This window comes from Nicotiana attenuata, unplaced genomic scaffold, assembly GCF_001879085.1.
Source record: "Nicotiana attenuata strain UT unplaced genomic scaffold, NIATTr2, whole genome shotgun sequence".
Classification (NCBI taxonomy): Eukaryota; Viridiplantae; Streptophyta; class Magnoliopsida; order Solanales; family Solanaceae; genus Nicotiana; species Nicotiana attenuata.
The window spans coordinates 67510-89192 of NW_017672097.1; the positions used below are offsets into that span (position 1 = coordinate 67510).

The 21683-nt window shown below is 37.5% G+C and overlaps 1 protein-coding gene across 1 annotated transcript; it reads left to right on the top strand.

Annotated features, from left to right (window-relative positions):
- The first annotated feature begins 3414 nt into the window (after positions 1–3414).
- LOC109211788 (phosphatidylinositol 3-kinase, root isoform) lies at positions 3415–19814 on the top strand. Its single transcript, XM_019375364.1, has 18 exons — positions 3415–3627; positions 4495–4594; positions 4731–4827; positions 5890–6048; positions 6153–6362; positions 7460–7638; positions 8127–8274; positions 9217–9312; positions 9889–10024; positions 10133–10254; positions 11024–11218; positions 11334–11504; positions 11854–11991; positions 12295–12449; positions 18457–18600; positions 18766–18913; positions 19013–19198; positions 19567–19814. Exons 1-17 carry the CDS (start codon positions 3516–3518, stop codon positions 19148–19150), a joined length of 2448 nt encoding a protein of 815 aa, XP_019230909.1. The 5' UTR covers positions 3415–3515; the 3' UTR covers positions 19151–19198; positions 19567–19814.
- The last annotated feature ends 1869 nt before the right edge of the window (positions 19815–21683 follow it).

Sequence of the window (21683 nt, forward strand, 5' to 3'; positions counted from 1 at the left end):
ATAGCAACTAGCAACAAGACTCAACTCCTATTCCCTCAAGCTAGAGTTAAACCAAACACTTACCTCAAAGCCTTGAAATCCACTTAATCCTCAACTATCGCTTTACCTCGCGGTTCCACCTCCAATTCGCTCGAATCTAATCACAAATTGCTTAATTACTTTAATAAACACTATATGAAATAATTTGAATGCATAAAAATAAATTTCCCAAGTTTTTTCCAAAAATTCCAAAAACGCCCCCGGGCCCACGTGGTCAAAACTCGAGGTTCGAACAAAAATCCGGTTACCCATTCCCCTACGAGTTCATATATAATTTGTTTTGAAATCGGACCTCAAATCGAGGTCCAACTCCCCAATTTATGGAAAACCTAGGTTCTACCCAAAAACCCCAATTTCACCCATGGAAATCCTTGATTTCAAGTGGAAAACATGTTTAATGATGTTAAAAGTTGAAAGAATTGAGTAAAAATTAACTTACAAATGATTTGGGATGAAGTTTGCTCTTGAAAAATCGCCTATGGTGTTTGGGTTTTGAAAGAATGGTGAAAAGTGATGAAAATTCGACTAAGTATAAAATTTGCTGGGCCTCGGATATGGGAAATGCGAACATAGGTTCGCATTTGCGAACAAAACAGGCGTGGGAATTGCGAACATTTTAGTTCGCATTTGCGAACTTGGGCCTGGAGGCAATTTTCGCATTTGCGATGACCCCTACCTCGCATTTGCGAGCCTTTTCCCGCATTTGCAAACACAGAGGGAAAATGGGGCTATCGCATTTGCGAAGGAAGACGTCGCATTTGCGACTGGGCGGCCCTCGCATATGCGGACATATTGTCGCATTTGCGACCCAAGCAAAATCTCCCCTTTTTCGCATTTGCGATCAAGTGGTCGCATTTGCGATATCGCATTTGCGATCATTTCTTCGCAAATGCGAAGACACCAGCACTGAAAATACCAGATTTTTAAAAATGAGAAAATGCAATCCGATGCCTATCCAAAACTCACCCGAGCCCTCGGGGCTCCAAACCAAACATGCACACAACCTCAAAAACATCTCACGGACTTACTCGCGCGATCAAATCGCCAAAATAACATTATGTTCATAGAATCAAGCCTCAAAACTCATGATTTTCTTCTAAACTTCATAAACTTTCACTTTAGATATTTAGGTCCGCAACACGTCAAATGACGTCCGATTTCGACCAAACTTTACAGAAAGCGCTTAAACAATATATAAGACTTGTTCAGGGTGTCGGAACCAAAATACGAGCCCGATACCACAGTCTTTTAATCAATTTTCATTTCCAATTTCCTTAATAATTTCAGAAAAACAATTTCACAGAAAAATTCTTTCCTCGGGCTCTAGACCTCGGAATTCGACTCCGGGCACATGCCCGAGTCCCATATTTTTCTACGGACCTTCCGGGACCGTCCAATCTCGGGTCCGGGTCCGTTTGCCAAAAATGTTCACCAAAGTTAACTTTAATCATGTTAATATCAAAATTCTTCAAATTTTTCTCAGAATTCACAAATTTCAACATAAAAATTTTTCGGCTACGCGCCCGGACTGCGCACGTAAATCGAGGCAAGTAAAAATGAGGTTTTCAAGGCCTCGGAAGCACGGAACGAGTGAGGAAAACAGGTGATGACCCTTTGGGTCGTCACACCCATCCCATTAAAATTTCCGCTCTCCTCCTCCTTCTAACGACATCTTCTCTTTGATTCACTTTATCTAGTGTTTTTGATTGCTCTAGGCTTTGGTTTTTGTAGTGTAATTTTTCCTGAGTATATATTTTCTTCTTTGATCGTTTTTGGGGCCTTTTAATTGTTCTATCGGGCTACGATGAACCGATTCTTTGATTTTTAGTATTTGAATTCTTCTATTAATTCAATTACCTGTAGCAATCAAAAACCCTAGATCAAGAAGAATATAAGGATATGGTCAAATAAGGAGAAGGCCGACAAGTTGAAGCTGTCACTTCCTTCAGGTTTTAGCGTGCAAGATCTTTGGAGATGGAAGGACTATTTGGCTACAATGCAAAAATTAGGGTTTGTTCCTGAGCAAAGACGATGGAGTTTGGGGCTGAGCAACTTGATTTTCTGTTAATATATTTCAATGTATTTTCAACGTATCACGCTGTATTTTCATGTATTTCATTGTAGTCATTGTCTTTTTTTTCAATTGTAATTCAATGTATCTCGCTGTATTCTGTGTATTTTATTGTATTCACTGGACTTCCCTGATTCATGCCTATTTTTGCTATTGTATTCATGAATACAATAGCTTAAATACATCAAATACATCATATAACCACAGAAAAGATATCTATAATTCGTAATATAGCAAATAGTATCTATAGATGACTAATTACTACTAAACGATAGTGTTTTATGAAAATTTCTCTAAATTATTCATCACTATTTGATTCAATTATCATCAATATATCTTGGTAAATAATAGATTTCTCAAAGGGCAATTTATTTGATAGTGTTACATTAAAAATGTGGTCGCCGGGATATGTGTTTGGTAGTGTATGTCTTATATTTAAGAAAGAACCGACAAATAACCGAAAAAACCGACATAAACCGAATCAAGAAAAACCGACTTAATTGGTTTGGTTTGGTTCTAATATTTGAAAAACCGACTTACTTGATTTGGTTTCTTTTTAGGGAAAAACCGATCCAAACCGAACCATGAACACCCCTATGTCCAGCTGTAATCCCATGTTTTATGCCATGTATACAGTGAATACATTCGAATACAACAACTGATTAGCTGGATTTCCCTGATTCATGCCTATTTTTGCTATTGTATTCATGAATACAATAGCTTAAATATACCAAATACATCATATAACCACAGAAAAAATATCTATAATTCGTAATATAGCAAATGATATTTATAGATTGCTAATTATTACTAAAAGATAGTGCTTTATGAAAATTTCTCTAAATTATTCATCACTATTTGATTCAATTATCATCAATATATCTTGGTAAATAATAGATTTCTCAAAGGGCAATTTATTTGATAGTGTTACATTAAAAATGTGGTCGCCGGAATATGTGTTTGGTAGTGTATGTCTTATATTTAAGAAAGAACCGACAAATAACCTAAAAAACCGAAAAACCGACATAAACCGAATCGAGAAAAACCGACTTAATTGGTTTGGTTTGGTTCTAATATTTGAAAAACCGACTTACTTGATTTGGTTTCTTTTTAGGGAAAAACCGATCCCAACCGAACCATGAACACCCCTAACTAGAGCTTATTAAATATTTGACGGAGACCGAAATACTAATATTTGGCAAACTTAGAGGATTAAAGCTGCTACCGAGCATATTTAAGGGACTATTTTAGGACTACTCCAAAATATAAGGACCAATATTTGTCATTTTCTCTCGGTACCCATTGATAACTTACACGGCAAATTAATAAAACTCGCGAAAATCCAAAACCCAGCTTTAGAACCAAAGTGTTTGAAAAATTCGTCTGCAGTTTTGTGATCAAAGCCATGAGCGGAAACGAGTTCCGCTTTTTCTTATCTTGTGATATCAATCTTCCTGTCACTTTCCGTATTGAGAAATTGGAAGGCAAATTGTTAACGCCTAAGCTCTCCGATTCAGGTTAATTCCCTCTTATTTTATCACAATTTATTTGCTATTTTCTCTTTATTTGGTTGTTAAATTTTGCGCTTCTTCGAAAGTTAGTTTTTTTTATTTTTTATTTTATTTCTAATTTAGTGATATTATGCAAGCTCGTTTTTTAGCTCAATTATAGTACTATACTAGTCAATTTTCTGTTAATTTGAGATGATCATGTTAATTTTCTGGTAATTAAGTGAAGAAGCGTAGAGGGGCGGGGCTATTATCCAACAGCTTAGAACCAGTGTGCCAGTGGCCCTTGAGATTTTTCTGTTATAAAAAAGAGTCTGGTGTCTGAAATTCCAGTGTAGGCAAACAACACTAGGCGATTTCTTTCCATATGCATAAGCCTTTTAGACTCTTTTAACTTTTTTGCCTACTAGGATTTTAGACACTAGTTGCTCATTGTGTTATTTTTAGCTTCATGGATCGTTAAAGCTCGATTTTTTAGCTAATTTGTACTCCCTTCGTAGTTCCGTTCCATTTATGTTAAGTGTTTGACTGGGCATAGATTCTAAGAAAGAAATAAAGACTTTTCAACTTTGTGGGCTGAAACACGCCATGACATTTATGTCGGTATAAGATTATGTCATTAGGGTTAAAATGGGAATTCTAAGATCAAATTGTTTCGAAAATTAGAAAAGTATCATTCTTTTCCGTACAGTCTAAAATGAAAGTGTGTCACATAAAATGGGACGGAGGGAGTAGTAGACTAGCCAATTTTGCATTAAGCTGAGAGGATCATTGTTAAATCTAGTGAAAAGGCGATCATGGGCTGGCAGTGTTGCTGGTTATCACAGTTGTTGACCTCTGCATTTACAAAATTTTCTTTCCTTTTAATTTGTGTAGATAATGTTGATTCTACAGCGGAGGAGAAAAAGCCAGAGCTATATGTGGAGAGTACATTGTATATAGATGGTGCTCCCTTTGGGCTTTCCATGAGAACAAGGTTTCATTTAGGACAATGTGTTTGGCAGTTTCTAATTTAACTACAATGGAAATTGGAGTTGAAAGAGTAGTCTTTCCAAATTGTAAGTTTGTAACTTAATTTCTTAATTATTAATTAAGAACCTTTCCATGGACAGGCTGGAATCAAGAGGTCCATCGTTTTGCTGGAATGAACTTATCACATTGAGTACAAAGTATAGAGACTTAACTGCAAATTCACAACTGGCATTTACAGTGAGTCGATAGCATATTGATTATCTTCTTTTCAGCTATAAAAAGATGATTTACTATTAGTTAGGAGTTCTTTAATCCAAAGCTCAATGTTGTGTTGAGTTTATTTAGTAACCATCAGTATTGTGAAGAGCGTGAAGCGAGGAAAAGCGACAAGCCCCTTTCCGCTTAAAGCGAGAAGCGAAGCGCTCGCTTTTTTGAAGTGAAGCGGAATTTTGAAAAAAAATATTAAAATAAATATTGCATAGACAACTAAGAATAAATGATATGAAAAAATGGCAGTAAGTATGCCAAAAATGGTAGTATAACTGAAACGAAAAATGGGCAGCATTTCGCCGCAATTTATCACTGAAACATTGAAAGAAAATGAAGAAGAAGAAGAAGAAGAGGAGAATGAGAAAAAGAAGAACTGAAGGCGAAATAAATTTCGCAAGCATTTCGCTGCTATTTGGAGGAGGAGGAGGAGGAGGAGGAGGAGGAAGAGGAAGAAATCACATACCTGGGACCAAACTTGATGATCTTGAAGTTAGAAGAAGAGAGCTTTTTAATTAATTAACGTTGGCAGCCCAGTTATAAAGAGAAGCACTCGCTTCTGTTGCTTTGTTTGCTTCCTCGCTTCTCGCTTTTTCAGGGGAAGCGATCGCTTTTGTGTACCCGATACGCTTCAAATCAAAGAAGCGCCAGATGCCTCGCTTCGCATCGCTTCTCGCTTTAAGCGAGGAAGCGGTCGCTTTTAACAATACTGGTAACCATCTTAATGTATCTCTTAACTTTGTTTCGTGTCCGTAGTGTTGTGCAGATTTGTTTGTTTGAGAAAGCGAGAGCTTGAGTATGTACGCTTTTCCTACATGTACTTGTTATGCCTGTCTGCACGAAGAACTCATGTTTCGTTCTTGAATTGCATTAAAGAGGAACACCAATTCTACTAAATTAGGATTGCAGAGAATTTCTAAATTCAGATTTGTTTGGGTCTAATCATGCGGTCAACGACATTGCTGACAGTTCTCTCTTGTTCTACTAAGTTAGATTGATATGGTTAATTTGGGTTTCTCCTTTCGCTTAAAGGTTTGGGATGTTTCTTGCGGGAAAGGTGAGGGATTGATTGGTGGGGCAACCATTCATCTCTTCAACATGAAGAAGCAGCTAAAGACAGGGAAGCATAAGCTTAGGCTTTGGCCAGGCAAAGAGGCAGATGGATCTATTAATACAACTACACCTGGAAAGGTTTCTTTTGATCTTTAGCTTAGCTTCATGGTTTCCATTTATTGTTCGCAAGAGATTTGCTGTGGAAAACTTTCTACTTACTCACCAAGGTTGACTTCCATTAGGTCCCCAAGGAAGAACGCGGGGAGTTGGAGCGTTTGGAAAAGCTGGTTAATAAGTACGAGAGGGGGCAGATTCAACGAGTTGATTGGCTTGACCGCCTTGCATTTAAAGCTATGGAGAAAATTAAGGAGTCTGAAAATAGTCAAAATGGAAGTTCTCATTTATATCTGGTTATTGATTTTTGCAGTTTTGAACACCGAGTTGTCTTCCAGGTATCTCTTTATCAGTATGTGGTGATATATCCATTTTTTTTATAAGGATAGTGATATATCCATTTTACTTTTAATTTTCTTGAAGCTCTTCTTGTTATTACATATGGTTTATGTGCCGGCTAATCTTTCTTCTTATTCATCAAGTATTTGTTGGATTTCTAACTTTCCTCCTTTTATTTCACTGTTCGTATAGTTTTTTTTTTTTTGATAAGTACAGTTCCTATAGAAGATTTTGTACGGCTTATTTCTGTCATGATCCAAATCTAAAGGTCGGCACACGGTGACTGTGCGGCAGCCTCCCAGTGTGCTCGCGCTCTTTTTCCCCAACTCAAAAACTGGGCACACGGTGGGGGTGCTATAGCGTGCCTACTTGGGATCCTCTCCCAACTTTTAACCCTAAATCAATCCGTTCAAGCCATGTTTCATGCCCAAATCAAACATACACATTCATATCACTTTCCAAATATCAAAATAAAGCATTCCACACTTTTCTACACGTATTACATGTAATTTGATTAACATAGAATACGAAGCATGTCGGAAAAAAAATGAAATTGTGCAGGACATGACAACTTCTCGCGTTGCTTGTTTCTGCAGAGAATAAAAGATGAGAATAGCTTACTGCTAAGAGATGAAAAGTAAGCACAACACAACAAAGGGGGCATAGTAGGAAAATCTGTAATGTTGTCGTTGTCCTTCAATTACGTTCAATAAGATAGGAACAAAATCATAAGGTAATTTTTTTTTAAAACCGTGGTGTCTGGGCCAGCTTGCACACACGTTGACTAATTCCACGAGATACCTGCTACCTCCCACTAGGATAAAAAAATGAGATAAAGAAAATCAGCAGGATCCCAATGTGAGAGCATTTTTGCCAGAGTTTGTTTTCTAGGACTAATTACCTGGTTGTCACCAGACCTTTTTGCCAACTGAATTCTGGTACTAAACGAGTTCATATTAGCATTTTCTTTAGCCTAATATCTGGCGCCAAATGTGCTCATAATTTTCTTTTACTCGTGACTCTCAGCACGTAGTGTTATAGTATGGTATTTTTCCAATGAGGTGCAGTATGTTGATTTTGTTGCCTTATTGTGTAGGAATCAGGAGCAAACTTCTTATTACCATCTCCTATTGCTTCAACGAATGAACTGGTTACTGTCTACGATCCAGAAGTGGGAAAAATAAATCCCTCTGAGCACAAACAACTAAAGCTTGCTAGGAGCTTAAATCGTGGCATCATTGACCGAGATCTTAAACCAAGTTCTACAGAAAGAAAGTAAGACACAACCAAAATTTTTAACCTTTTTCAATCATTAATTAATCAATCAAGTATGCCTCATGGCAAATTAGTTGGAGCCGGCTATATGAATCCTTTGTACTCATTGAATTCACTGTCTGGGGTGTGGATGTCCAATAGTACAATGTGTAGTTTAGTCAGACTTTTGAGCAATCAAAGAACCTTGATCTTTTTATCCTAAGCACTAACCTTAGAAACAGGGTTATCCTTCCATTCTCTTTTCCATCTCTCTAGTTTCTTCTTCTGTGCGTATTTCTGTAGCTTGTTCAGATTCAGAAACTTATCTTGATGCCTTCTGTCTATACAATTTTATAAATTATGCTATTTGCTGATGCCATGATCCTTAATGTTACTCTACATTCAGTTTCTATTTCTCTTCGCTTTTTGTGTATCTTGTTTTTCTTTTTTATTGAAAATTTGTATCTTCTTGGTAGAATGTAACCAGTTGTATATTGCATGACTATTAGGTCAATACAAAGAATTTTGAAGTACCCTCCAACGATAAATTTGAGTGGAGACGAGAGGCAGCTGCTTTGGAAATTCCGTTTCTCGTTGATGTCCGAGAAACGGGCTCTGACTAAGTTTCTTCGATGTGTTGAATGGAGTGATGTCCAGGTATAACACAGGGCCTCTCTTTCCTTTAAATCACCTTTCTCTCCTTTCTAAACCCAATAACTGATGCTGGAGAACAGAATAGTCCTTGATAATCCCACTCCAATAAAAACAAAAAAGGAAAGGAGAAAAGAGAATTCAAGTAGTGACAGAATTTTATTCTTCCTCTTCTTGTTTTTGGATCTATATATGTCCCATTGTCGAAATGCTTGGCATTAGGAAGCAGCGAGACTAGCAGATGACACTATATCTCAATCAACTCTCCCTCAATCCCAAACTGGTTGGAGTCGGCTATATGTATTCTCATTTCACTCTATTCCAGATAACTTTACTATTTGGAGGATTCATCTTAATTAGACTATTCCTATGCCGGCTGTTAATCTACTGCAACCCTCATTTGTTCAGGTTTAGGACCGGCTGTGCTTTCACATACGTTGGATTTACTATCAGTAGACATAAAAAATGAAATAGAGAAAGAGACATATAGGGTTAGATGTCGGCTTATGAACACTAACTGCAAAGTGTCTGCATTGTTTCAGTATTTCTCCTGAAGGAATCTCTCTGAAGACAACTTTTGAGAAAATCCTTAAACCTCAAAAAAATATTTATACTGTTTGAGAAAATACTCAGATATAACCCCTAGTTAAGCCCGACATATGCGGTCTCAAGGAGGAGATGCTATCATCTGTTCACGATATGCATCTTCTTAATTGATCTATTCTGATCAAGGCTTCCACTTTTCCTCTATTTGTTTGCTAATCCTTGTATTTATCTGGAGCATGAGTTAATCAAATTTTTCTCTGTTTGGAAAAGAGGAGTACATCAAGTTTGTGGAAGTCTTCTGAGTAGTATTTTTAGACCTTGAATTTTTTCTTTGTGCACAAATACTACTTTGATGAACCAAGTTAAATCAATTTCAAGGACAAAATTTGAATATTTATGCAGGAAGCAAAGCAAGCCTTAGAACTGATGCACAAGTGGGAATCAATTGACTTATGTGATGCATTGGAGCTTCTATCTCCCGTCTTTGAGAGTGAAGAGGTAAGAGTTAGACAGTGGTACTTGCAAGTGAACATTTACAGCCTACAGGAAATTTGCTTTTATCATGTGCACTCGAAAGTAGTTACAAGAGTATCATCCAAGAAATATAGTTCCAGAAATTCTACAGGTTTGGGACAGGGAGTTTCATTGGAGATAAATGCTTGACCTTAAATATGCTGCCCTCAAAGTCAAGGTTCTTGAAATCTCTCTCCCAGGTGGCTACGAGTATACGGTAGTACCAAAGGAAAAGAAAAGAAACTGTTTAGAGAGAACAAATTTGTGTAGGCTGTTGATCCTTTATAAAGTTGCTGAGCCTTGGTAGTAAAATTTGATAGTACTTGCTTCTTCACTGGTCTTAATAGTTTCTCGAAATGGAGATCTTTTCTATAAAATGCCTCTCATGGTTATTTATGGTTTTTTTTCATTAAAACAATAATTGAAGTTGTATGTCTTAAGTCATTTCAGATATATCTTTTTTCCTTTTTGCTGTTTTTCTATCAACACCAGCTATTTTACCTCTTAAACTTCACATCTTATTCTGATTTGAAGGTGTTCTAATTTGAAATAATGTGACAGGTCCGTGCTTATGCCGTTAGTGTTCTTGAAAGAGCTGATGATGAAGAGCTTCAGTGCTACCTCCTTCAGTTGGTTCAAGCTCTTCGTTTTGAGCGCTCAGATAAATCTCGCCTTTCTCATTTCCTGGTGCAACGCTGTATGCTTACTGTAATATACATCGATGTTTTCTAGCTGCAACGTGAAGATCCATAGGTCAATAATAGGATAAGCAGGTAGCCATTTCGTTTTCTGTATTTTTTTGCAGCACTAAGGAATGTTGAGTTGGCAAGCTTTCTCCGGTGGTTTGTAGCAGTGGAACTTCATGATCCTGCATATGCAAAACGCTTTTATTGTACCTATGAGATTCTGGAAGAAAGCATGTTGAAGGTGGGAGACAGTTATTATTTCATTAGTCATTAGATAGGCTATTTAGATTATCTTGTTCTGATAATTGTCTGAATATAGATAGTTATATTAAAAAGAACTCTGAATTGAGGAAGAAGCTAGTTTTAAAAACTTCCTTGGTTTTGACATTTCAATGTAGATACATATATATTATATATATTTATATGTGTATGTGTTATATACATCATATATTATATCATATTGTATATACACATGCACAAATACACATTGCGAGAATAATCTAGAAAGCATTAGGAGATCTTTTTTCACTTGTATTTTTTGCTTAAGGATAAAAGACCATGTTGTTGGATAGTTGGTCACACTGGTGGAAGACAATGCATGATCCAAGCAGAGTCACACGCACATCTTGTAAATAATTTTGGATACCACCTTGGTGTTTATTGATGAAACTTTTTGCCTTATAAAAAAAACTTCGGAGAGAAATTTAGCTTTAGGATAGATTTGAAGGTCAGTTCTTGTGATCCTTTTCCAGTTTCGAATTAGGGGGAAAAGCTTGATCTCCAGGGAAAATTTGGCGTTATAATTTAAAACTTGAACTGTTGTCTCCTTAAAGGGAAATGGGGAAATCGAGATTAATTTAAATTGAATTGTTGGCTAAGTTCCCAATGAATAAGTTGCCTCGGGTGGACAGATGAACATTTGGAGATAACAGCAGCGTATTCAGTGGTTTATTCCTCTCTCTACTCTCTGTTGCTTGTGCTGTCTACTGACTGCATATATGTCATAATAGTTAGGGGCTGGTGCAAGTGGAGATGAAGATGGCTTTAAGTTGTGGCAGAGCTTGGTGCGCCAGACTGAATTGACTGCTCAGTTATGCTCTATAATGAGAGATGTAAGAAATGTCCGTGGTGGCACACAAAAGAAGATTGAAAAGCTTAGACATCTTTTGTCTGGACTCCTCAGCGAACTCACTTACTTTGATGAGGTAATCATATTTTTCGACTGGTCCGCCTGTCATTAAATTTGTAAACGTCTATAATACATGTATATTGCATTTAAATTTCTGAAATCATAATATGCTGATCATTGATGCTTTGCAGCCGATTCGATCTCCTCTTGCCCCTGATCTACTGATCACAGGAATCATCCCATCAGAGTCTTCAATATTTAAAAGTGCATTGCATCCATTACGGTTGGCATTTCGAACAGCAAATGGTGGATGTTGCAAGATCATATTTAAGAAAGGAGATGATCTTCGACAAGATCAGCTGGTATATGCTTGATATTGTACATTGCTTTTGCTGTAACCATTTAGAAACAATGGGTTTGTTTGTGATGTGTTTTGGTCTGTCTCCCTCCGACGGGACAAGTTCTCTTTTGTCCTAACTTTCACATGAGAAAGGAAATGAGATTTACAGATAGAGGCATACCTTGCCTTCAGTTTTGGGCATCAGAATTAGTTTCAAATTCATGAGGGAGCCACCTAAATATTGTGACTTTTTTTTTTTTAAAGAAAATGAAGTTCCTGAGAGACAAAAGAAAACTGTTGGGTGGGCAACTGTCTCTTGCCTCTAGTGATCCTGTTTGAAGACACAAGGTACTGACTTCTAGTTCTTGCAGGTTGTCCAAATGGTATCACTTATGGATCGATTGCTCAAATTGGAGAATCTTGATTTGCATTTGACTCCATACAGAGTGTTGGCAACTGGACACGATGAGGGCATGCTGGAATTTATCCCGTCTAAGCCGTTGGCACAGGTATGTAACCTAGAATGACAGTAAAAGCACTAAGGGGCGACTTTCAAACTTCTGCATTTAAGATGAATTACTTCTATTATAGTCTCGAGTCCTTTTTACATCTAAATCTTCAAGAACATGGTCGTGCTTAATGCCAATGTGCATCACAGTCTACGTTAAGTCGCTCGTCTTGTGCTTTTTTAATGACTCTTTAGTGGTACTATAGATGAGCTTGTATATTTTCAATTTGAATTTTATTCTTAAAAAAGTTTCTGCTTACAAATATAAACTTCAATTAAAGTTACTCTTAGTTTATTTTATCAGATTATTTCAGAGCATCGAAGCATTGTAAGCTACCTGCAGAAGTTTCATCCTGATGAAAATGGACCATTTGGTATTACATCTACATGTCTTGAGACGTTTATAAAAAGCTGTGCTGGTTATTCCGTCATCACGTACATATTGGGCATTGGGGACAGGTGACTATTAACTAGGAATTCTTGCTTCCCTCTTTCCTCTTCTTTTCACTATTGAAGTGTCATTGTAAGTTCTAGATAATGTGGTGCAGAATTTCTGGTAATCTTAAAATCCTTGTTCTTGAATGATAATTTTAGATAGATAAATAATTTGACAGCTAATTTGAAGCTAAGTCAATTACTTCTAACTTAATCTCGATCAAGTTTAGAGAATATCATTACCATGTAACTGTAGACGTGTGTTTCTTTGAGGGCAAGTCACAGTTTCTTATGAAACTTCTAATGATAAAACGGAAAAGGCCCAACTGCCCATAGACTATTTGATTAGGTACAAAAATGCCCTCCTTCCATCTATTTGAATAAAAATGCCCCCACCGTTATCTTACTGGCTCAACTTTGTCCTTATTACTAACCGACCTATCTTGAAAAGAAAAAAAAAAAGGAAATTTGATTAATATCCACATGTCACTGTCCCATTGGCCTAACTTAACCCCATCCTAAATAGAATTAAACCCGCCCATAACCCGCAAGAATATTGACCCGTCCCGATTTTAAAACACAACTTCTCTATCTCTTTGTTCTTCCCCTCGTTTCAACTGTTCTCATCAATCCGGACATAGATTGAGTTCTCATGGATGGACATAGATTTAGTTCCAACAAAATTCCCATGGATGAACATAAATTTAGTGCCAACAAAATTCCCATGGATGGGCATAGATTTAGTTATCATCAATCTGGACATCAAACAGAGAGGAAAAAAACTCAATAGCAACCGATTTTAATGGAGGTCGCTGGATTCCAACAGATCTGCTGGAGAGAGAAAAATCATCTCTCTTTTTGTTCTTCTTTCTTTTAGATCTATATGTTGTGTGTATATGTCTAGAACAACAACAACAACCCAGTGTAATCCCAGAAGTGGGGATGTTGTGTGTATATGTATATAATATAAAAAATTGAGGCTCGTCGGATATCTGGCAATATCGCCGGCGCCGTAAATCTGGAACAAAAACATACTATTCGGGGCGGATTGCTTACTTTGTCTTTTCTTAGTTTTTCTTCTTACATTAAAAGATGTTGCTGGATTGTTGTTTGAGCTCTGGACAGTGATAGATACAACCAGAGAAGAAAAGAGTAAGTTATTGGCAAGAAGCGAGAGATGGAGAAGTAGTGTTTTAAAATCGGGGCGGGTCAAATCTCACTCTTTCTTTCTCTTTGTTGGTGTGTAGAAATGAGAGCTGAAGCTCTCCTTTTATAGCCGAAGCCTCACTCTCTGAATCCTACTATATTTGACAAGTTGCACACACTTTTCCTTCTTTTTCTTTAATGTTAACAATTCAACAATGTTGGAAGCCAAACCAAAGAAATTTTCAGCCACATATTTTCCTTAGGCACATGCCTATTACTTTGGCTTTTGAATGAGATGGACCCTATCAATCTCCCCTTCCAGTCTCATTCATCTAGAGAAGGTAGCACTGCATTCTAGTTTGAGTGCATGCCGACAAGTTCTTTGCATAGCTCGAACTTGTCTCTTGGAACCACCTTGGTCAGCATATTCGAAGGATTCTCACTTGTATGGATCTTCTTGACCTGTATAGATCCATCCTCTATTCTTTCTCGAATCTAGTGATATTTCACGTCGATATGCTTCGTCCTTGCATGATACATGGTGTTTTTGCTCAGGTCTATTGCACTTTGACTGTCACAATAGACGACATACTCGTTTTGATGTGGTCCAAGCTCTCGAAGGAACCGTTTCAGCCAAACCATCTCCTTGACAGGTTCGGTAGCAACAATATACTCTGCTTCAGTTGTAGATAGTGCATCACACTTCTGCAACTTCGACTGCCATGATATAGCTCCCCCTGAAAATGTGAACAGGTATCATGTAATAGATTTACGATTATCAAGATCACCTGCCATATCAGCATCCGTGTAGCCCTTCAAGATTGGATCAGATCCTCCAAAACACAAGCAATCTCCTTCAGTACCTCTTAGGTACCTGAGTATCCACTTGATTGCTTCCCAAGGTTCCTTTCCAGGATTTTCAAGGAATCTGCTAACAACACCAACTGCATGAGCAATATCAGGTCTGGTGCATACCATTGCATACATCAAGCTTCCGACTGCGGTAGAATAAGGAACTATAGCCATGTTCCCTTTCTCCTCCAATGTTGTAGGACACATCTTCTTGCTCAACTTCAGATGAGCAGCAAGAGGTGTGCTGACTGGCTTAGCACTTTTCTTGTTGAAGCGTTGCAGTACGCGTTCAATGTACTTCTCCTGAGATAGCCACAACTTTCTGGTTGTCCGCTCTTGAACGATCTTCATCCCCAGAATTTGTTGTTCTGGGCCCAAGTCCTTCATATCAAATGATTAGGACAAATATCTCTTCAACTTTTCAATCAACTCCTTGTCTTGTCCTATAATCAACATGTCATCATACAATAGTAATATAATAAAGTTATTATCAGAAAATCTTTTGAAATAAATATGTGGATCAGAATATGTCTTTATGTAAGTTTAACTTTTTATGAATGAGTCAAACTTTATGTACCACTGCCTTGGTGCCTACTTCAACCCATAAAGACTCTTATTCAATTTGCACACCATGTGTTTCTTTCCAGCTACTTCAAATCCTTCTGGCTGCTCCATATATATCTCCTCTTCCTAATCATCGTGAAGAAATACATTTTTCACATTCAATTGCTCCACTTCAAGATCTAGGCTAGCTGCTAAGCTCAAAATTGTTCGAATAGAAGTCATTTCGACAACAGGTGAGAAACTTTCATCAAAATCAATACCTTTCTTCTTTTCGAAGCCTTTAACCACCAATCGAGCTTTGTATCTGACCAGCTTGCCATTTCCATCTTTCTTGAGTTTAAAGACCCACTTACATTTGAGTGGCCTTTTACCCTTTGGAAGTTCAACTAGCTTGTACGTGCCATTTTTCTGTAGAGATTCCATCTCTTCTTGCATGGCTTTCATCCACTGGTTCCTTTCTGGATAAGACAGCACCTCCTTAAGACTTTCTGGCTCCCCCTCATCACTAATAAGGACATACTCTGTGGAAGGGTACCTGCATGACTCTAACCTTTGGCCTTTCTGATCTTCTCAGAGGTTGAGGTTGTTCTTCTCCCTGAGTGGGGTGCTCCCCTTGCTCGACACCATCATCAAGTTGCTCCTCCTGCTCAATAACCTCATCAGGTTGCTCTCGCTTCTCGGCAACCTCGTCGGTCGTACTTTCTACACTTGTGGGATAGTTAGAAGAAGAAGGAATGGTAACAAGGTTAGGAACTATACCATTCTTGGCCTTCACTTTCTCGGAAAATGGAGTTGGAGCCGTAGATGATCAGTCAGAGAAGACAAAGAATGGTATAATCCCTAACCTTTTTACCATTCCTTCTACTTCTAACTATCCCACAAGTGTATAAAGTACGACCGGCGAGGTTGCCGAGCAGGGGGAGCAACCTGATGAGGTTATTGAGCAGGGGGGCAACTTGATGATGATGTCGAGCAAGTGGAATACCCTATTCAGGTTGAAGAACCTCAACCTCTGAGGAGATCAGAAAGGCCAAAGGTAGAGTCATGCAGGTACCCTTCCACAGAGTATGTCCTCATCAGTGATGAGGGGGAGCCAGAAAGTCTTAAGAAGGTGCTGTCTCATCCAGAAAAGAACCAGTGGATGAAAGCCATGCAAGAAGAGATGGAATCTCTACAGAAAAATGGCACGTACAAGCTGGTTGAACTTCCAAAGGGTAAAAGGCCACTCAAATGTAAGTGAGTCTTTAAACTCAAGAAAGATGGAAATGGCAAGCTGGTCAAATAAAAGCTCGATTGGTGGTTAAAGGCTTCGAACAGAAGAAAGGTATTGATTTTGATGAAAGTTTCTCACCTATTGTCAAAATGACTTCTATTCGAACAATTTTGAGCATAGCAGCTAGCCTAGATCTTGAAGTGGAGCAGTTGAATGTGAAAAATGTATTTCTTCACGGTGATTTGGAAGAGGAGATATATATGGAGCAGCCAGAAGGATTTGAAGTAGATGGAAAGAAACACATGGTGTGCAAATTGAATAAGAGTCTTTATGGGTTGAAGTAGGCACCAAGGCAGTGGTACATGAAGTTTGACTCATTCATGAAAAATCAAACTTACATAAAGACATATTCTGATCCACGTGTATATTTCAAAACATTTTCTGATAATAACTTTATTATATTATTATTGTATGTGGATGACAATTGATTATAGGACAAGACAATGAGCTGGTTGAAGAGATATTTGTCCAAATCATTTGATATGAAGGACTTGGCCCCGGCACAACAAATTTTGGGGATGAATATAGTTCGAGAGCGGACAAACAGAAAGTTGTGGCTATCTCAGGAGAAGTACATTGAACGCGTACTGCAACGCTTCAACATGAAAAGTGCTAAGCCAGTCAGCACACCTCTTGCTGGTCATCTGAAGTTGAGCAAGAAGTTGTGTCCTACAAGTGGAGAAGAAAGGGAACATGGCTATAGTTCCTTATTCTTCAGCAGTCGGAAGTTTGATGTATGCAATGGTATGCACCAGACCTAATATTGCTCATGCAATTGGTATTGTTAGCAGATTCCTTGAAAATCCTGGAAAGGAACATTGGGAAGCAGTCAAGTGGATACTCAGGTACCTAAGAGGTACTGCAGGAGATTGCTTGTGTTTTGGAGGATCTGATCCAATCTTGAAGGGCTACACGGATGCTGATATGGCAGGTGATCTTGATAATCGTAAATCTATTACACGATACCTGTTCACATTTTCAAGGGGAGCTATATCATGGCAGTCGAAGTTGCAGAAGTGTGTTGCACTCTCTACAATTGAAGCAGAGTATATTGCCGCTACTGAAGCTGGCAAGGAGATGGCTTGGCTGAAACGGTTCTTCGAGAACTTGGACTACATCAAAACGAGTATGTCGTCTATTGTGACAGTCAAAGTGCAATAGACCTGAGCAAAAACAGCATGTATCATGCAAAGACGAAGCATATCGACGTGAGATATCACTGGTTTCGAGAAAGAATAGAGGATGGATCTATACAGGTCAAGAAGATCCATACAAGTGAGAATCCTTCGGATATGCTGACCAAGGTGGTACCAAGAGACAAGTTCGAGCTATGCAAAGAATTTGTCGACATGCACTCAAACTAGAATGCAGTGCTACCTTCTCTAGATGAATGAGACTAGAGGGGGAGATTGATGGGGTCCATCTCATTCAAAAGCCAAAGTACTAGGCATGTGCCTAAAGAAAATATGTGGCTGAAAATTTCTTTGGTTTGGCAGCCAACATTGTTGAATTGTTAACATTGAAGAAAAAGTTTGTGCAAATTGTCAAATATAGTAGGCTTCAGAGAGTGAGGCTTCGGCTATAAAAGGAGAGCTTCGGCTCTCTTTTCTACACACCAACAGAGAGAAAGAAAGAGTGAGGTTTCACAGATAGGGTATAAAAAAATAGAGGGTGAGCGATATTATAGTAAGGTGGGAATATTAAAAGAGGGTCATTTCTTTTGAGTGTTGTAGTCGTCTTTGGTGTATTTTACTCGGACCTACAAAGTGTAAAATTTCTTGCTATAGTGATATCAGTTGCTCCTCTCGGGGCCGTGGTTTTTTCCCTTATTCAAAAGGGTTTTCCACGTAAAAATCTTGGTGTCGTTGTCACTCTTTAATTACCGTATCTCAGTGCTACGTTATTATTCCTCTTTTATTACCGTTAATATTATTTCTGTAGGGGGTTTATTCCCAACAAAAAGTTGAGCCACTAAGATAACAGTGGAGGCATTTTTATTCAAATAGGTGGACGGAGGGATTTTTTTTACTAAATCGAATAGTCTAGGGGCAGTTTTGGCCCTTTTCCGATGATAAAAACTGAAATCAACAATTAAGGGTTGATCTCATTGGTTGTCTAACATGCATTACCATGCGTATTTGAAGTGATATGTTTCTTTTTAACTGGATCTATAATAATCATGTTTCTGATATGCAGGCATCTTGACAATCTTCTGCTAAGAGATGATGGGCGCCTTTTCCATGTTGATTTTGGTTTCATTTTAGGTCGAGATCCTAAGCCCTTTCCACCGCCGATGAAGCTTTGCAAAGAAATGGTTGAAGCTATGGGTGGAGCAGAAAGGTACATAATTTTGCTTTGAAGTGACCTGTCTCAAGATCCAAACTGAGTTTTGTCATGTTCGTCCTGATTTGGAAGTTTCCATTTATAAATCCTCTGTAGGCATTGTGGAAAGTGTCTGATGAAACTTGAAAAGCAATATTAAATTGTCCTCTTCTTTTCTTGCAGTCAGTACTACACCAGGTTCAAATCCTATTGTTGTGAAGCATACAACATTCTACGAAAATCAAGCAACCTCATATTAAATTTGTTTCATTTGATGGCCGGTTCCAATATTCCTGACATAGCTTCTGATCCTGAGAAGGGCATTCTTAAGGTTGCTTTATCTATTTATTTATCTATGTTACAACTCTCATGTTTGCTTGATCGCTCTCTTATTTCCATCTCCTGACTTGTAACACTTTATGTTTATTAGCTTCAAGAGAAGTTTCGGTTAGACTTGGACGACGAGGAATGCATTCACTTCTTTCAGGATCTTATTAATGAAAGTGTCAGTGCATTATTTCCACAAATGGTTGAGACAATTCACCGTTGGGCCCAGTACTGGCGTTGAGTTATGGGTGAAAGTTCATTTCCTTCAAAGAGCATCCTAGCAATTAAGGTAAAGACAGTGAAATTTCCCCAAAATCAGACCTAGTTTCCTAAAAGCTATCCATATTTGGTCCGCAACAATACTTGCTGTAGTGTGTCGTTGGCTGGCTTCCTGGTTCAGCTAGTGAGCTTCTCTGGGTTTTATAAGTTTATGCTTGCGAGGCCTTTATTGGTTGGAATACATAGTCACATGTTAATAATTCATCATTGGCTCCTTTCGCTACCCTTAACATGAGGGTATTACAGACCTCATTTGGAAACTCGAATTGACTTGCAATCTTTTAGTATTCTCATTAAGTAGAATAATTGGTGCTCAGACAATATCATGTATTACTTGGTTTCTGGTGCAAACACCAACGGCATCACTTCTTGTTTCAGGTTGGCTGCTGCAGAACGGAAATGATGCATATGAGAACATGTATTGTATTTGTACAGTTGACTAACGTTACACTGCTATAACTATACATAATGTTTATATGGCTTTTTAAAGAATTTGTCTGGAGTGTTCATTTTAACTTATTTTAGCTTTCTGTTTGTATTTTAACAAAAGCAGTTATAATCATGTAAAGCAGGTTAAATGAAATTCAAGCTTTCATGTGGAAAATACTGGCTATACTTTTCTTTCTCTTTCAAATCCTTTTAGTAAAATTCAGTGTTTCATGCAGAATAATTGGCTGTCTTTTTCATTCTCTCTCAAATCTTCAAATGAACTTATGCATTCCCTATATATATATATATATATATATATATTGTGTTTGTGTGTGTTTGTAATTATTTAGATGTTGTCTCTAAATTTGTACATTGGATAATTACGACCCATTGTAACTCAAACCCCGGATAATCAAGACAGTTTGTTTTTTCAACATATGATGTGCATAGTTTATCTCAGTTTATTAAAATTATTCTCCGCTTCAATTTAGATGATACATTTTGCTTATCGAGAGTCAAACTGTGTGAAGTTTGACCAAATTTTAAAATATTTTTTTTATCATATTGACCTGAGGAAAATGCAACTTATAGTACTTTTCGTATAGTTTTTGAATATCTAAATTCTAAAGTTTAATTTTTAAATACTAAATTGAACTAATTCAATTTAGCTTCAATGTATAGTCCGATTAACTTTCGATAAACGAAATGTGTCATCTAATTTGAAACAGAGAGAGTAATAAATATGGAATTCATGTTTTTCCAACAAACAAAACTTCTCGATACAATTTCATTTAGCAATTTGATTCAGGTTATATCTAGTATTCAGTTGCCACAACTATCTTACTTAAATCACGCTGAATTCCTTTACGCAATCGAGAGGTTTAAATAACTAATCTTAACGCGGCTGGGCGCATCAAGTTGACTAATCCTAACCAATTATTAAGTACAAATAGTAGTTAAAACTGGCAACCTGCTGTATTGTCTTTAGTCCAACGAGAAATACATAGAGTATTGCTGTAATCTACTTTTTGACATTTTCCTTTGTCAATTCTTTTCTTTGTCTTTTTATTCATCTCGTATTCGAAATTTACTGATCCGACTAGCTGACACTAGAGCTCAATCTATGTATTAATGGCGCTTCGTAACAGCTTGTCTGGAGTCAGCGGCTCTCTAAGGCTTCGGTGTACTAGAGCGACGAAGGCAGGATTTTCGCTAAGGGGTTCAAAAAAAAGAAAAAGTTAAAATTAGAGAAGTGTGTGGCTAGTGGAAATCGAATCCCCGACCTTACAAACCGTTTTTAACCTCCTTGACCACTGAGATATGTTTTTGGTCTGTGTTAAGGGGATTCAAAATATAAAATAAAGAGGTACACACCGAATTTTGCCTTATTTGTATAGTGTAATTTTCCGCCGAAAGGGGGTTCTGAACCCCTTTCCGCCCCCTAAATCCGCCCGTGTACTAGTACCTGCCACCAAAATATTGTGAAGGCTTTTTAACTGAATGGTTATTGCCTTTACCGGAGGAATATGAAATTAACAACGTGTAACTGCTAGGACGTTGAATGTTTTGCTGCTTGAAAAAGTGCTCGCCATCAAATCCACAACTCATTTATGCTATTGGATTCGTACATATTTCGTAGAGTTCTCGAACATATACATGATTTGAAGCAAAGCTATTAAATTCCGTAAAACTTGGTCGATTTTTTTTCTAGATTAAATTATCAAAAGTGGTTTTGGTTATTAAAGCGTTGGATCTTTTCGTCCTTTTCAAATTATGCCTCATATTCAACGGTATATGAATTAAAAAAATCTTGGCAAAAAAGTCAGTGAATATCCCATGTGAATTTGTGATGAGAGTTTGCCAGCCAATCCCAATCGAGTCTTTTATATTAAACCAAAAATCCCATGTGCTCCTCTTACCTTTTTGGTCAATTGCTCCAAAAGTTGCTAACGTAAGAAAATATTTTTTATATAGTTAAATATTTTTTATTTTTTGTAACGTCAGAAAATCTTTATTTATTATTCTTTATATCGTAAGAAATCGAGAAAACGTATATCCCTTAATAA